General features: G+C 36.6%; 1 protein-coding gene across 7 annotated transcripts in view; it reads left to right on the top strand.

Annotated features, from left to right (window-relative positions):
- Positions 1-17,052, top strand: part of EPHA6 (EPH receptor A6) — a 946,574-nt gene that overhangs the window by 134,754 nt on the left and 794,768 nt on the right. The window contains exon 1 of one of the 7 annotated variants that reach the window (XM_081572576.1): positions 3,016-3,135. The exons of the other annotated variants lie outside the window; for them this stretch is intronic. Coding sequence (XP_081428702.1) covers positions 3,088-3,135 — 48 coding nt within the window. The 5' untranslated portion in view covers positions 3,016-3,087. Of the gene's footprint in view, positions 1-3,015; positions 3,136-17,052 lie in introns of those variants that run through there. 7 annotated transcript variants of the gene reach the window in all.

The raw sequence follows: 17,052 nt of genomic DNA, 5'->3' as shown, positions 1-17,052 counted from the left end.
TTTTTCTCCTAGGATTATGAAAGAGTCTTCTTTATTATTTGTTTTTAATATGCTAGCACTGTGAATAATGGTGAAACCATTTACAGTTTATCACTTTCAGTTATTATACTGGAATTTGAATAATATTGATTCCCTAATGTCTACCCAAGCTTTATACAAGTCTAAAAGAGGCAGAAAACTGAAAGAGCATTTAGATTAGTGGTTACTGTTTTAGCAAACTCTCTTCTTTTACATATTTTTACTATATTCATTTTCACTAAACCAGAAGGCAATACTCATGTTAAAATTGTTATGGATTTTAGAAAATAGCTGTAACTAAATTATCAGTAGTTTTACTACATGTCAGATAGTCAATATTGGGGAATAATCAAATAAAAAATACTTTTTATGTTTTAACTAATTACACTGATCATTTGAACAAAGTAAGGGTGATGTATTCCTGCCATCATGCATTCTTTTTTTTTTAATTCAAGTTAGTATAGTCAGTGATATTTTCATTTTGGCGAACACATACTTAATATTTTATATATAACATATAATTGTAAAACTATTCCATGTATATGGAGAAGAAAATGGCAACCCACTCCAGCAGTCTTGCCTGGAAAACCCCATGAACGAAAGAACCTGGAAGGGCTACAGTCCATGGGATCACAAAGCGTCGGACATGACTGAGCGACTAACACACACACAATCCATGTATTACACATGGAAGTAACTTATCCTTATTAAATGATCATTTAATATTTCCTAGACTGTATAAGCAAAATAGCTGTCTGAGGAGGCCTTACAAATAGCTGTGAAAAGAGAAGCAAAAAGCAATGGAAAAAAGGAGAGATACACCCATTTGAATGCCAAGTTCCAAAGAATAGCAAGGAGAGATAAGAAAGCCTTCCTCAGTGATCAATGCAAAGAAATAGAGGGAAACAATAGAATAGGAATGACTAGAGATCACTTCAAGAAAATTAGAGATACCAAGGGAACACTTCAGGCAAAGATGGGCACAATAAAGGAAAGAAATCGTATGGACCTAACAGAAGCAGAAGATATTAAGAAGAGGTGGCAGGAATACACAGAAGAACTAAACAAAAAAGATCTTCGTTACCCAGATAATCACAATGGTGTGATCACTCACCTAGAGCCAGATATCCTGGAATGTGAAGTCAAGTGGACCTTAGGAAGTATCACTACGAACAAAGCTAGTGGAGGTGATGGAATTCCAGTTGAGCTATTTCAAATCCTGAAAGATGATGCTGTCAAAGTGCTGCACTCAATATGTCAGCAAATCTGGAAAATTCAGCAGTGGCCACAGGACTGGAAAAGGTCAGTTTTCATCCCAATTCCAAAGAAAGTCAATGCCAAAGAATGCGCAAACTACCGCACAATTGCACTCATCTCACACGCTAGTAGAGTAATGCTCAAAATTCTCCAAGCCAGGCTTCAGTAATACGTGAACCATGAACTTCCAGTTGTTCAAGCTGGATTTAGAAAAGGCAGAGGAACCAGAGATCATATTGCCAACATCCGCTGGATCATCGAAAAAGCAAGAGAGTTCCAGAAAAACATCTATTTCTGCTTTATTGACTATGCCAAAGCCTTTGACTGTGTGGATCACAATAAACTGTGGAAGATTCTGAAACAGATAGGAATACCAGACCACCTGACCTGCCTCTTGAGAAACCTGTTATTTAGGTCAGGAAGCAACAGTTAGAACTGGACATGGAACAACAGACTGGTTCCAAATAGGAAAAGGAGTACAGCAAGCCTGTATATTGTCACCCTACTTATTTAACTTATATGCAGAGTATATCATGAGAAACATTGGGCTAGAGGAAGCACAAGCTGAAATCAAGATTGCTGGGAGAAATACCAATAACCTCAGATATGCAGATGACACCACCCTTATGGCAGAAAGTGAAGAGGAACTAAAGAGCCTCTTGATGAAAGTGAAAGAGGAGAGTGAAAAAGTTGGCTTAAAGCTCAACATTCAGAAAACTTAGATCATGGGATCTAGTCCCATCACTTCATGGCAAATGGATGGGGGAACAGTGGAAACAGTGGCTAACACTATTTTTCTGGGCTCCAAAATCACTGCAGATGGTGATTGCAGCCATGAAATTAAAAGACACTTACTCCTTTGAGGGAAAGTTATGACCAACCTAGACAGGATATTAAAAAGCGGAGACATTACTTTGTCAATAAAGGTCCGTCGAATCAAGGCTATGGTTTTTCCAGTGGTCATGTATGGATGTGAGAGTTGGACTATAAAGAAAGCTGAACACCAAAGAATTGATGCTTTTGAACTGTGGTGTTGGAGAAAACTCTTGAGAGTCCCTTGGACTGCAAGGGGTTCCAACCAGTCCATCCTAAAGGAAATCAGTCCTGGGTGTTCATTGGAAGGACTGATGTGGAAGCTGAAACTCCAATACTTTGGCCACCTGATGCGAAGAGCTGACTCATTTGAAAAGACTGTTGTTGGGAAGTATTGAAGGCAGGAGGAGTAGGAGACGACAGAGGATGAGATGGTTGGATGGCATCACCGACTCAATGGGCATGAGTTTGGGTAGACTTCAGGAGTTGGCGATGGACAGGGAGGCCTGGCGTGCTGCGGTACATTGGATCGCAAAGAGTCATTCACAACTGAGTGGCTGAACTGAACTGAAGACTGTATAAGAGCATACAATTTTTAAATATCTTTGAAATACAACTTATAAAGATAGTATATCAAATTTAGATTTTCTTGAAGCATCATATTTCATTTTGTATAAAGGATTTCATTCTAAATATTTCAGCTTTCCTTAGAAACAATTTTATATTTTCAAATATAACTTGATTTCAGTTACTGTGATATAATTTTTTTTATCTGAAGATATTGTTAATTTTACATAGGAAGACTCATTAGTGAAAATGAATATGTAAAGTCATACCATAGAACACCTTCACTATGCAAAGTTGCTAAAACAGTACAGAGCAAACCTCGTAAGGAAAATTTGATATAGCTTTCCTATGCTTTTCCAGACCTATTTTCAACACTGCTAAAAGGGGGGAAAGTTCGAGAAAGCACTGAAGAGGCCGCCTCACCAGACCCTGATGTTACTTCTCCTCTGGATGTACATGCTGCAGCTCCATAGGTGCCAGGTTGGAAAAGTTTCTAGGAAAACAAAATGTTCATTAGTAACTTTTTTTAAGTAGAAAGATTATTTTTCTATGAGAGTTTGTCTTTTAGACACCAGAATTAAATATATTAAAAAGTCTGTATGTTTAGTTTTATTTTTTTTAATATCAGTGAAAAACATCTGGCTTCTCAAAAATATTTTTGAAATGTAATGGTTCTAAAGAATGCAAAATAATTATTTAGAAAATGTCATGGTTCCATTTTATGCAAATTTTAAAAAATCAAGCTGCTAACAATCCATTATAATGATTGAGTGTGAAGTTGAATTATAAAATTCTGTATCAACTTTTTCGAGATTTTTACATATATACTATGTGAAAGGAAGTAGGTAGTTTCTATAATGCTGTTTTTTCCTATACCTCAGACTCAAGGAAAACTATCTTATTGCTCTTTATTTTAAATGAAAGTTTAAATATATGCAGTATTTATATAATGTTGTTAATTATCTATTACTGGAAAGCGTCCAGAGATAGGTCAGTGAGTTAGCAAATTGACTTTAAAAGGACATTTTTTCTTTCTAGGACTAATCTCAAAACCTGTATTTTAGATTTTATAGACTTTGAAATTGCAGTGAATCTCCACTCAGAATATTGCTGTGGAAGGAAAGTTGCTCGGTCATGCCCGACTCTTTGTGACTCCTGTACAGCCCACAGAATTCTCCAGGCCAGAATACTGGAGTGGTTATCTTTTCCCACCTCCAGGGGATCTTCCCAACTCAGGGATCAAACCCAGGTCTCCAAGACTGTAGGCAGATTCTTTACCAGCTAAGCCATAAGGCTTTGCAGTAAAAAGAAGTGACAATAATTCTGTGATTAGAGGTTGCACAAAATAAATATGAGTTAAATAATGTATTTTTTAATATAGTCAAGATTTGTAAAGATATATTTGCCTAGTTGATGCCTGGGTCAGAAAGATCCTTTGGAAAAGGAAATTGCAACCCACTCCGGTATTCTTGCCTGGAAAATTACATGGACAGAGGAGCCTGAAAGGCTACAGTTCATGGGTTGCAAGGAGTCAGACACACACACAATCAAAATATATAAATATGAAGAAAGAAAAAAATTAACTATGACTATAATTAAAGAACTAATAAATTAATTTTTAAACCAAAATATCAAAGAAATGCAATAGCTAATATTCCTGACATTTTAAATTATTTTTTTAATTTTTATTTTATATTGGAATATAGTTTATTTACAATGTTGTTAGTTTCAAGTGTACAGCAAAGTGTTTCAGTTATACATATGCATGTGTCTATTCTTTTTCAAATTCTTTCCTGAATATGTTGCTATATTGAGTAGAGGTCCCTGTACTATACAGCAGAGCCTATTGATTATCTATTTTATATATAGTTGTGTATATATTTTAATCCCAAAAATCCTAATATATCCCCCCACCCTACCTTTCCCCTTTGGTAACCATAAGTGTGTTTTCTGTATATGTGTGTGTTTCTGTTTTCTAAATAGTCCATTTATATCATTTTTTAAGATTCCATTCGTGATATCATAGGAATTTTGTCTTTGTCTCACTTAATTTAATGACCTCTAGGTCCATTCATGTTGCTGCGAATGGATTTACTTCATTCTTTTATTTTTAATTTTAAATTTATTTTTAATTGAAGGATTATTTCTTTACAGAATTGTGTTGGTTTCTACCAAATATCAGCATGAATCAGCCATGAGTATACATATGTCCCCTCCCTCTTGAAACTCCCTCCCACTTCCCTTCTCTATAATGGATATCCCAATTTACATTCTCAACAGTCTGACATTTTAAATCTGAAATATTAAGTGCACAAAAAGGAAGAATTATCTTTGCATGTATACAAGAGCTAATGTTAAAATAATATATATCTACATGTCTACTATATTGTGAAACTTCTAAAGTTTTGGCTCTCTAATTACTTATCTCTGTTAACTTTTTAAGAGAAAAATCAGTGATCTATATATGATTTATACCCTTTATGACACTTGCCTTGTATTATAATTATTGTTTCAAGGGAGTTTATTTTTTATTTTTCTTGTTATTATTTTTCTTTCACTAGTATTTTAGTGAAAACTCCTAGAGAGAAGTGATTATGTCTCAATATACCATTCAGATTTCTGTCTCCTATGAGATCTAATATGTTTTCACATTTTAATTCTTAGAAAGTTTGTTGATAGAACTAAGTGTACAAACTCAGGCATTAATAACAGTACTTGCCAAAAAAAGTACTTTATTGACTTGTTTGAAAATACACCATCAGCTCCTAATATTTTTGCCAATTCAAAACCATTTATGAGTCCATCTGCCTAGAGAATGTAAAGCAACTTTGGCAAATGTATGTGTCTACTCTCTCTTCTTAGTGGCCTAAGATGATGCTGATATGGACAGAATTATAATGGTGATCCAAAGCGTATTATAAAATTCTAAGCTCTTTGTACTTCATTGGCTATATACTCAATGAAACTGAGTTCAAGAAATCATACTTACTTAAAAATAAAGTAAACAATGATTTAGGATTCTTTGGTTTTTATGAGACAAATATGGCTGTTTGAAGTTCTGTAGAATATAGTATGAATCAGCAAAACTGAAAAGAGACAAGGCAGCAATATTTAAGGGGAAAATGGGCCAATGAACAGAATTCCCTAACAGGTTGAAATATAGAAGAACCAATGCATTAACCTGATAATAAATATATAACTTGATTAATGTGCTAAACATTATTTTAATGAAAAAGAAAGAGTCTTAAATAGGTCAGCTTCAGGAGTTCATAGTGACAGATGAAGATAAGCAATAATTCTACAAATATCTGCTCCGAGTGAAAGAAGTAGATCTCCAAAGAGGTTGTAAGAAAGAACTGTAGTCCCTTAGAAAGTCTGACAGTTAGGAGCTAATTTAGTTCTCCCCTCACATGTGTCCCCTAAGAAGACTATTTACTTACATCTCTCAGTCAGTCAATCAGTTCAGTCACTCATTTGTGTCTGACTCTTTGCGACCCTATGGACTGCAGCACGCCAGGCTTCCCGGTCGATCACCAACTACCAGACCTGCTCAAATTCATGTTCACTGAGTCGGTGATGCCATCCAACCATTTCATCCTCTGTCTCCCCTTCTCTTCCTGCCTTCAATCTCTCATAACATCAGGGTCTTTTCAAATGAGTCAGTTCTTTGCATCAGGTAGCCAAAAGTATTAGAGCTTCAGCTGCAGCATCAGTCCTTCCAGTGAATATTCAGGGTTGATTTCCTTTAGGATGGACTGGTTGGATCCCCTTGCAGTCCAAGGGACTCTCAAGAGTCTTTTCCAACACCACAATTCAAATGCATCAATTCTTCAGTGCTCAGCTTTCTTTATGGTCCAACTCTCACATCCATACATCACTAATGGAAAAACCATAGCTTTGACTAGACAGACCTTTGTTGACAAAGTAATGTCTCTACTTTTCAATATGCTGTCTAGGTTCCAAATAGGAAAAGGAGTACGTCAAGACTGTATATTGTCACCCTGCTTATTTAACTTATATGCAGAGTACATCATGAGAAACGCTGGATTGGAAGAAACACAAGCTGGAATCAAGATTGCCGGGAGAAGTATCGATAACCTCAGATATGAGGATGACACCACCCTTATGGCAGAAAGTGAAGAAGAACTAAAGAGCCTCTTGATGAAGGTGAAAGAGGAGAGTGAAAAAGTTGGCTTAAAGCTCAACGTTCAGAAAACTAAGATCATGGCATCTGGTCCCATCACGTCATGGGAAACAGTGGAAACAGTGTCAGACTTTATTTTTTTGGGCTCCAGAATCACTGCTGATGGTGACTGCAGCCATGAAATTAAAAGACGCTTACTCCTTGGAAGGAAGGTTATGGCCAACCTAGATAGCATATTTAAAAGCAGAGACATTACTCTGCCAACAGAGGTCCGTCTAGTCAAGGCTATGGTTTTTCCAGTGGTCATGTATGGATGTGAGAGTTGGACGGTGAAGAAAGCTGAGCACTGAAGAATTGATGCTTTTTAACTGTGGTGTTGGAGAAGACTCTTGAGAGTCCCTTGGACTGCAAGGAGATCCAATCAATCCATCCTAAAAGAGATCAATCCTGGGTGTTCATTGGAAGGGCTGATGTTGAAGCTGAAACTCCAATCCTTTGGCCACCTCATGTGAAGGGTTGACTCATTGGAAAAGACCCTAATGCTGGGTAGGATTGGGGGCAAGAGGAGAAGGGGACGACAGAGGATGAGATGGTTGGATGGCATCACCGACTCAATGGACATGAATTTGAGTATGTTCTGAGAGTTGGTGATGGACAGGGAAGCCTGGCATGCTGCAGTCCGTGGGGTCGCCAAGAGTCAGACATGACTGATCGACTGAACTGAACTGATATGAACCTCTTATCAATTATATTATTTACAGACATTTTCTCCCATTTTGTAGATTGTTTTTTTGTTGTTGTTTGTTTGCTTATGGTTTCCTTTGCTATGCAAAACTTTTTAAACTTTGCTTTTATTTAAATTTATTTATTTTCAGTTGGAGGATAATTGCTTCATAATATTGTGTTGATTTCTACCATTTATCATCATTAATCATCCATAGGTATACGTATACTCTCTACCTTGTGAGCCACCCTCCCACCTCCCATGCCATTCCAACTTAATTGGTCCCCTTTTTTTATTTTTGGTTCTACTCCTTTGCTATAGGAGACAGATCCAAAAAATTTTTGCTATTTTTTATGTCAAAGTTTTTCTGTTTGTTTTTCTGTAGGTGGGTTTGGTTTCTGTTCTTATATTTAAGTCTTTAATCCATCGAGTTTATTTTTGCATATGATACTAGAGAATGTTCTAATTTCATTCTTTTACATATAGCTATCCAGATGTTTTCCTTAATAGCTTATTGAGGAGAATGTCTTTTCTCCATTGTATGTTCTTGCCTGCTTTGTTGTTGATTAACTTACCATAAGTATGCAGGTTTATTTCTGGGCTCTCTCTTTATGTGTTTGTTTTTGTACAGTTACCATACTCTTTTGATTGCTGTAGCTTTATAGTACAGTCTGAAGTCAGAGAGTGTGATTCTTCCAGTTTAGTTATTCTTTCTCAAGATGGCTTTAGCTATTCAGGGTCTTTTGGGTATATATACAAATTTTAAAATTATTTCTTCTAATTTTATGAAAATTGCCTTTGGTATTTTGATAGAGATTGCATTGGATCTATAGATTGCCTTGGGTAGTGTGGTCATTTTTATTAGTTCTTCCAACCCATGAAAATGATCTATCTTTTAACCTCTCACTTCATTCAATTCTTTGTTCTACTATGCCTTATCTCATATTAGTAATGTAAATAAATCAAAATAAGCATTTTAGCTTGATTTTGTTTTACTGAAGATTTATAACATACTCCTTACTAAACTGCATGTATGCATGCTCAATTGTGTCTGACTTTGTGACTCCGTGGACTGTAGCCCACCAGGCTCCTGTGTCCATGGAATTTTCCAGGCACTAATACTAGAGGGGGCTGTCATTTCCTACTCCAAGTGATCTTCCTGACCCAAGGTTTGAACCTGTGGCTCCTGCATTGGTAGACAGATTCTTTACTGCTGCACCACCTTGGAAGCTAACTACTCAAGTATTAATTTCTAACTTCTCCTAGTAAAGAGGCACATAATTATTTGTTGACATAATTAATAGGATAATGACAATTGAGGATTATGATATAAGTGAGTATACATTTTATAGCTCATAATAATTATCATAATTGTTTACATTATATTTTATAGTTTATGAAAAACTTCATTTATGAAGATATAGCATCCTCATATCTAGCCTCTGATGTTCTTTGTTTTATGTTCTTTATTTTACAGATACAGGGCTTGAGAATGAGACAAGTTTAAATAACTAATTTAAACTTACTCAAATCAACGTTTTGAAGCAGTGGGGCAAAATCACATCTTTTGATTGAGTTTTCCAGGTTATATCTTTCATGTTATTTACAAGGACACAAAATAATGCACTGAGTGTATTATAAATGCAAACTTGGCATTATAGTCCATCAATTTAGAACAATTCAGAGAAAGAAGGGATGTCTATGACCTTGGATAGTTGTAAATGTAGCATGGTTTCTAGGCAAGAAGGAAGATAGGAATTAGAGAGAAGAGTTACTTACTTTTGTTTCTCAGCAAGCTAGGAAGCTGTGGTTTACTTAGTTTGATCTCAGTGTAGGCAAGGTGGGTAGGCCTAATTCTGACAGCCAGGGCTCTTGGGCAGCATGATTCTTTCTTATCACCCAAGCTGGGTACTTGTCTTATTGCTTCACTCTGCACTGGGACTAGATGATCATCATTTAGCATCCCCCAAAACACCTATCCAGGCAAGAGGATGAGCTAGCTGTCGTCTGAGCCGTCTGTTTAATGGTCTGATAAGCACCAGTGATCATGGTGACTGTCACATAATAGATATGTTTTCTGGACTTACTATCACTCAGGGTCAGTGTCAATATTTGAATTCAGGATTTGCTGGATTTTTCCGTAGCCTATATTATTCCACCATATCATGTAACTTAGGTTTACTATACTTTCTTATATGCCAATCAAATGTTTTATTTTTTAAATGAAAAAAATTGTGTTTGGAAATTAAATTTACTATCTATATTATTGAAAAATAAAGTGTAAGATTTACATTTCTAAGTATTAAATCATTATTTATTGAGGAATTGTATTTGGAAGTTCATCTGTTATTTATATTATTTGAAATTACAAGTCAATTATCAGAACTATATTCTGCATTTATTTTTAAACAAGCATATGTTATCATCTCTTCTTTCTTCCAGTGAGGAAGAAATTTTAAAATTGCTTTAAAAGTGCAGAAATAATAGAGGCTAGCAATAAAATACTTGAATTATGCCAGAGTCCATGAAGTAAAAAGTCAATTTCTAGCTCTGCTTCCTTTCTAGAGTTAATTGCTACTGAAACTTTGTATCTGTCTTTGCATTCCGTTTTTTAATAAAAATATCCATTTCTACACATTTTCATGCAGATTTCTTTTATCACATTTGACAGTATATCATGGACAGCCTTGTATATCAGCATGTGTTGATCTATCTCATGCTTGCCATTTCCTCTTTTATGTGCCATATCCAAATTAGCAAGTCCTATCAGAGCAACCTGAAAATGTATCTAGAATCATTACATTTACTGCAGCTATTCTATTCCAGGATTTATCTCCTCTTACTTGGACTGTTTCAGTAGCATCTTAACTGATGATTCTTCCTCACTTGCCTTTTGCAGCCTGTTATCCAGACAGTGGCAAGAATGACCCACTTAAAATATAAGCCACATCTTGTCATTCCTCACAAAACCTTCCAGTCATTTGAAGTCTTAAGAGTAAAAGCGAGAATCCTCACTATAGGCTGCTTGAGTCTTAGGGATCTTTGCTTCTGAGCTATCTTTTTTAAATTAATTCTTACCACTCCCACCCTTGCACACTGAACTCCAGACACACTGGCCCCTTGCTATTTCTTAGATAAGCTGTGCTTGCTCCCACCTCATGCCCTTTGATATATTTCTACTTCTTTTAATGCTTTTCTCCCAGCTTATCCTTGTCTTGCCCCCTCAGTTAAGTTTCAGATATCACTCGATTATTTCCTATAAAAGAACTCCCTTAATCACTCACAACTCCCTTACCTTATCACACCTTATTTTTCTCTACAGCACTTTTTACCACTGATATTTTCTTTATTTCTTTTAAAACATTTTCTTTAAAACAAGCTGTCAGCTAATAAACATTCCATGAAAGTAGAAAATTTGTCTTACATTTTCACTGATTTGTACCTAAATAGAACACTGTGTGGCACATAACAGGTTCTTAATAAATGTTTATTGAATGAATTATTGAATAATTTGAATGATTAATGAACTACTTTGACAGGTATAATACATTCTAAAGTATAGATCAGCTCTAATTTATCCATTGATCTACTGTAGATATTTCAGTTCAGTTCAGTCATTCATTTGTGTCCGACTCTTTGCAACCCCATGGACTGCAGCACACCAGGCCTTCCTGTTCATCACCAACTCCAGGAGTTTACACAAACTCATGTCCATTGAGTCGGTGATGCCATCTAACCATCTCATCCTCTGTCGTCCCTTTCTCCTCCTGTCTTCAATCTTTCCCAGCATCAAGGTCTTTTTCAGTGAGTCAATTCTTCACATCAGATGGCCAAAATATTGGAGTTTCAGCTTTAGCATCAGTCCTTCCAATGAATATTCAGGACTGATTTCCTTTAGTATATTTCGTGTGTCTCTAATTTTTCACTACTAGAAAAATTGCTTAGTAAACATTCTTATGCTATATTTCTGTAGACACTTTTCTAAAAGAAGCAATACTATATCAACCAGAATACATTTTAGATTTGATATGTTATAAGATACCCTAAAAAAGTTGTATCATCTGTATGTTTCCAGTACTGAGTGTGATTATACACGGGAGTGCTAAATCTCTTACCTTTATTCAGGTCTCCATGTATTTTAATAAATTTAATCATACATGTGAATAGACTTGAAATTTATTCATATATCTGTATAAGAAGCATTTAAGATATTCAGTATGCATACTTTCCAAGAAAGCAGCAGTAAAACACTTTAGGTGTATGAAGAATTTCCACTAATGCTGTGAAAGTTAGAGTAGGTCATCAGTATTCCCAGTCTTTTTTGAGCTCATTTTTGGTAAATTTCAAGATTAACGTCAAAAAGGAGTATGTGAACTAAAATATATTATGGTGATGCACCTACAGAAGCAGGTAGAAACTTTTAAATTGGGATCAAGGTTGGTGCATTTTATTGAATGGTCTTTATTTTAACCTTCACAGACAGAATTCAATGATTGAAAAAGATATATAATACTGTTCTATATATGTGTCTCTTTTGCTGTCTCGCATACAGGGTTATCTTTACTGATTTACTAAATTCCATGTATATGTGTTAGTATACTATATTGGTGTTTTTCTTTCTGGCTTACTTCACTCTGTATAATAGGCTCCAGTTTCATCCACCTCATTCGAACTGATTCGAATGGATTCTTTTTAATGGCTGAGTAATATTCCATTGTGTATATGTACCACAGCTTCCTCATCCATTCGTCTGCTGATGGGCATCTAGGCTGCTTCCATGTCCTGGCTATTATAAACAGTGCTGCGATTATGGACTCTCTGGGAGAGGGCGAGGGTGGGATGATATGGGAGAATGCCATTGAAGCATATATATTATCATATGTGAAATGAATCACCAGTCCAGGTTTGATGCATAATACAGGGTGCTCAGGGCTGGTGCACCAGGATGGGATGGGGAGGGAGGTGGGAGGGAGGTTCTGGAAGGGGAACACATGTACACCCATGGTGGATTCATGTCAATGTGTAGCAAAACTAATACAATATTGTAAAGTTAAAAAATAGGTAAATAAACTAATTTAAAAAAATAAAAGGAACTCAGAAAAAAACCACAAAAATTAAAAATAAAGAAAAAGATATATAATTAAAAACACTCATTTTATTATCCATGTCAGTGTATATGTTATTTCCCACCTTCTCACACATTACCCTAATGACTTTTTAGATGAATGTATTTTAATTAAAAGAAATAGGACGGATTTAAATTATTACAAGTAATAGCAAATGCAGACTGTGGTTTGTGTGGTATAAAGAATGCTTTGCAGAAGTCAGCTGAAGAATCATTTGCTGATAGCTGTGAGAGATAAAAAATGTTTAAAACAATTGCCTTTTTTATATTACATGAATCAATGTTCAGCAGAAAATTCAGAATAAGTATGCCCTCTGTGTTCCTGGGCAAATGTTTCAGCAGGTCAGTGTCAAAAGGTTGCTAAATGGAAAAATGTTTCATGCTGTAAAAATAACATGAAAAAAATTTAGAACATTATTCAGTACATATGAATCTCTTTACAGGTATCTTTGTAAGCCATTCACACAGAGAAGTGGTTTACAGATTGGTAATTAGAAAAATATTCTTCCTTTGCATTCTCCCCTGTCCAGAAAGGTTAATGAGAAACTGCTAATGAGTTACATAAGTGATAGTAACTAATCCTGATGAGTGAATCAGAAAGTTTAAGGATATCTAGATAGCTGTGACCCACTGAACTAACTGGACTGTTCCTAACCCATAATTCAAATGGATACAAAAGCTTACCCAAAGCTGGAAAACACTTTTAAGGTTCTAGATGGAAATCTAATGGACTCTGTTGATATTTTCATTCTTCTAGTCGAATGTCATGGCTATGGAATGAAATGAAGATATATGAAGTAAACAGCAGGTTACAAAGGTTAGAATGCCATAAAGAAAGGTTCCTGGAAGCTAGAAGATGTATTTTACAAAGACCTGAATGAATCAACATGTCAGAAAAATTAAGGCATTAAAATGAAATGTAATTTTAAAAGGGGGGGGCAGTTGTCCAGATAATACCACAAACCTAGTACAGTAGAGAGACTAGAAGGGGTACAAAATTTGAATCACAGTGATGAGAAAAATAAAAATTGAATGAAGTAGAATATTTATGGACTTAGCTTCTGTATATCGAACAGAACAAGGATAATGTTCAGAGTGATCTGGAAAATAACAAAAAGTCTTTGAAAGGAATTTGTGTAATAGCAGTATGATGACATTGGTGGGTTAAAATCTAGAACCCAAACTGAAGGGAAATCTATGAAGTTGAAGAGTATTTGGAGAATATTTGGAATAAAGGAGAAAAAGTAGTTTTTGACAATGTTGGATGACTAAGGACATTATTGTATTTTACAGAGGTTCTCAATTTAATTTTGAAAATATGAAACAAATTAAGATCTGAAATGGGGCCTCTAAATATCTGGAAATGTCATATATGCAGTAACATGTTTTACTTACGTTTAATGAAAGTTTTCTATTTCACAATGTAAATAATTTGTAATTGGGGATATATTAGAGATTTGAGAACCTTCTAATTGCAAAGAGTAATAGAAGTTATTAAATTTCAATCACTTACAATTATTGTCAATAGAGCACTGAATGGAATTGTGAAACTAGTGCGATCCTTGGGAGTAAGTAACCAAGTTAAATTAGAATTCTTGTTAGTTGAGTAAAATAAGGTGGCTGAGAAAAGTAATAATTTAGTTCTCTTAATTTTTATTTAACTTAGGGAGATCTATAATGATCTACTTACTGAAATCTCCCCCCAAAACTGAACTAATAGATCACAAGTAGAGACAATGTAGTAAAGCTATGCCTCATAGCAGCAGGTTTAAGAGACTATGAAATTTCAGCAGTGGGAATTTATGGGTCTGTATTCTGTTGTTTTCCAATAATGTGACTCAACTGCTATTGAATATAGGGCTGTTTCTTCATTCAGTTCAGTTCAGTCGCTCAGTCATGTCCGACTCTTTGCAACCCCATGAACCACGGCACACCAGGCCTTCCTGTCCATCGCAAACTCTCGGAGTCCACCCAAACCCATGTCCCTAGAGTCGGTGATGCCATGCAACCATCTCATCCTCTGTCGTCCCCTTCTCCTCATGCTTTCAATCTTTCCCAGCATCAAGGTCTTTTCAAATGAGTCAGCTCTTTGCATCGGGTGGCCAAAGTCTTGGAGTTTCAGCTTCAGCACCAGTTCTTCCAATGAATATTCAAGACTGATTTCCTTTAGGATGGACTGGATGGATCTCTTTGCAGTCCTGGGACTCTCAAGAGTCTTTTCCAGCACCACAGTTCAAAAGCATCAATTCTTCTGCACTCAAGGAAATGGCAGCCCACTTCAGTGTTCTTACCAGGAGAATCCCAGGGATGGGGGAGCCTGGTGGGCTGCCATCTATGGGGTCGCACAGAGTCGGACACGACTGAAGTGACTTAGAAGCAGAGGCAGCAGCAGCTTTCTTATAGTCCAACTCTTTTATCCATACATTACCAAACCATAGCCTTGACTAGACGGACCTTTGTTGACAAAGTAATGTCTCTGCTTTTCCATATGCTGTCTAGGTTGGTCATAACTTTCCTTCCAAGGAGTAAGCATGTTTTAATTTCATGGCTGCAGTCACCATCTGTAGTGATTTTGGAGGCCAGAAAAATAAAGTCAGCCACTGTTCCCAATGTTTCCCTATCTATTTGCCATGAAGTGATGGGGCTGGATGCCATGATCTTAGTTTTCTGAATGTTGAGCTTTAAGCCAACTTTTTCACTCACTTCTTTCACTTTCATCAAGAGGCTCTTTAGTTCCTCTTCACTTTCTGCCATAAGGGTTGTGTCATCTGCATAGCTGAGGTTATTGATATTTCTCCTGGAAGTCTTGATTCCAGCTTGTGCTTCCTCCAGCCCAGCATTTCTCATGATTTACTCTGCATATACGTTAAATAAGCAGGGCGACAATATACAGCCTTGAAGTACTCCTTTTCCTATTTGGAACCAGTCTGTTGTTCCATGTCCAGTTCTAACTGTTGCTTCCTGACCTGCATACAGATTTCTCAAGAGGCAGGTCAGGTGGTCTGGTATTCCCATCTCTTTCAGAGATGTCCATAGTTTATTGTGATCCAAGGTCAAAGGCTTTGGCGTAGTCAATAAAGCAGAAATAGATGTGGAATGCTCTTGATTTTTCAATGATCCAGCAGATGTTGGCAATTTGATCTCTGGTTCCTCTGCCTTTGCTAAAACCAGCTTGAACATCTGAAAGTTTATGGTTCACATATTACTGAAGCCTGGCTTGGAGAATTTTGAGCATTACCTTACTAGCGTGTGTTCAGTTCAGTTCAGTTCAGTTGCTCAGTTGTGTCCGACTCTTTGCAACCCCGTGAATTTCAGCATGCCAGGCCTCTCTGTCCATCACCAACTCCCGGAGTCTACCAAACCCATGTCCATCGGGTCAGTGATGCCATCCAACCATCTCATCCTCTGTCGTCTCCTTCTGCTCCTGCCCCCAATCCTACCCAGCATTAGGGTCTTTTCCAATGAGTCAGCTCTTCGCATGAGGTGGCCAAAGTATTGAAGTCTCAGCTTCAACATCAGTCCTTCCAATGAACACCCAGGATTGATCTCCTTCAGGATAAATTGATTAGATCTCCTTGCAGTCCAAGGGACTCTCAAGAGTCTTCTCCAATACCACTGTTCAAAAGCATCAATTCTGTGGAGCTCAGCATTCTTCACCGTCCAACTCTCACATCCATACATGACCACTGGAAAAACCATAGCCTTGACTAGACGGACTTTTGTTGGCAAAGTAATTTCTCTACTTTTCAATATGCTATCTAGGTTGGCCATATCCTTCCTTTGAAGGAGTAAGCGTCTTTTAATTTCATGGCTGCAAATCACCATCAGCAGTAATTTTGGAGCCCAAAAAAATAAAGTCTGACACTGTTCCTGCTGTTTCCCCATCTATTTCCCATGAAGTGATGGGCCAGATGCCATGATCTTAGTTTTCTGAACGTTGAGCTTTAAGCCAACTTTTTCACTCTCCTCTTTCACCTTCATCAAGAGGCTCTTTAGTTCTTCTTCACTTTCTGCCATAAGGGTGGTGTCATCTGCATATCTGAGGTTATTGATATTTCTCCCGGCAATCTTGATTCCAGCTTGTGTTTCTTCCAATCCAGCGTTTCTCATGATGTATTCTACATATAAGTTAAATAAGCAGGGTGACAATATACAGCCTTGACATACTCCTTTTCCTATTTGGAACCAGTCTGTTCCATGTCCAGTTCTAACTGTTGCTTCCTGACCTGCTAGCATGTGAGATGCGTGCAATTGTGCGGTAGTTTGAGCATTCTTGGGCATTGCCTTTTTTTGAGATTGGTGTCCAATCCTTTGTGACTCTATGGATTGTAGTCTTCCAGACTCCTCTGTCCATAGTATTTCACAGGCAAGCATATTGAATTGACTTGTCATGGCCTTCTCCAG

The sequence above is a fragment of the Giraffa tippelskirchi genome, chromosome 2, assembly GCF_054371585.1.
Source record: "Giraffa tippelskirchi isolate mGirTip1 chromosome 2, T2T-mGirTip1v1.2.pri, whole genome shotgun sequence".
Lineage (NCBI taxonomy): Eukaryota > Metazoa > Chordata > Mammalia > Artiodactyla > Giraffidae > Giraffa > Giraffa tippelskirchi.
This window is presented reverse-complemented; position numbering and strand designations above follow the sequence as displayed.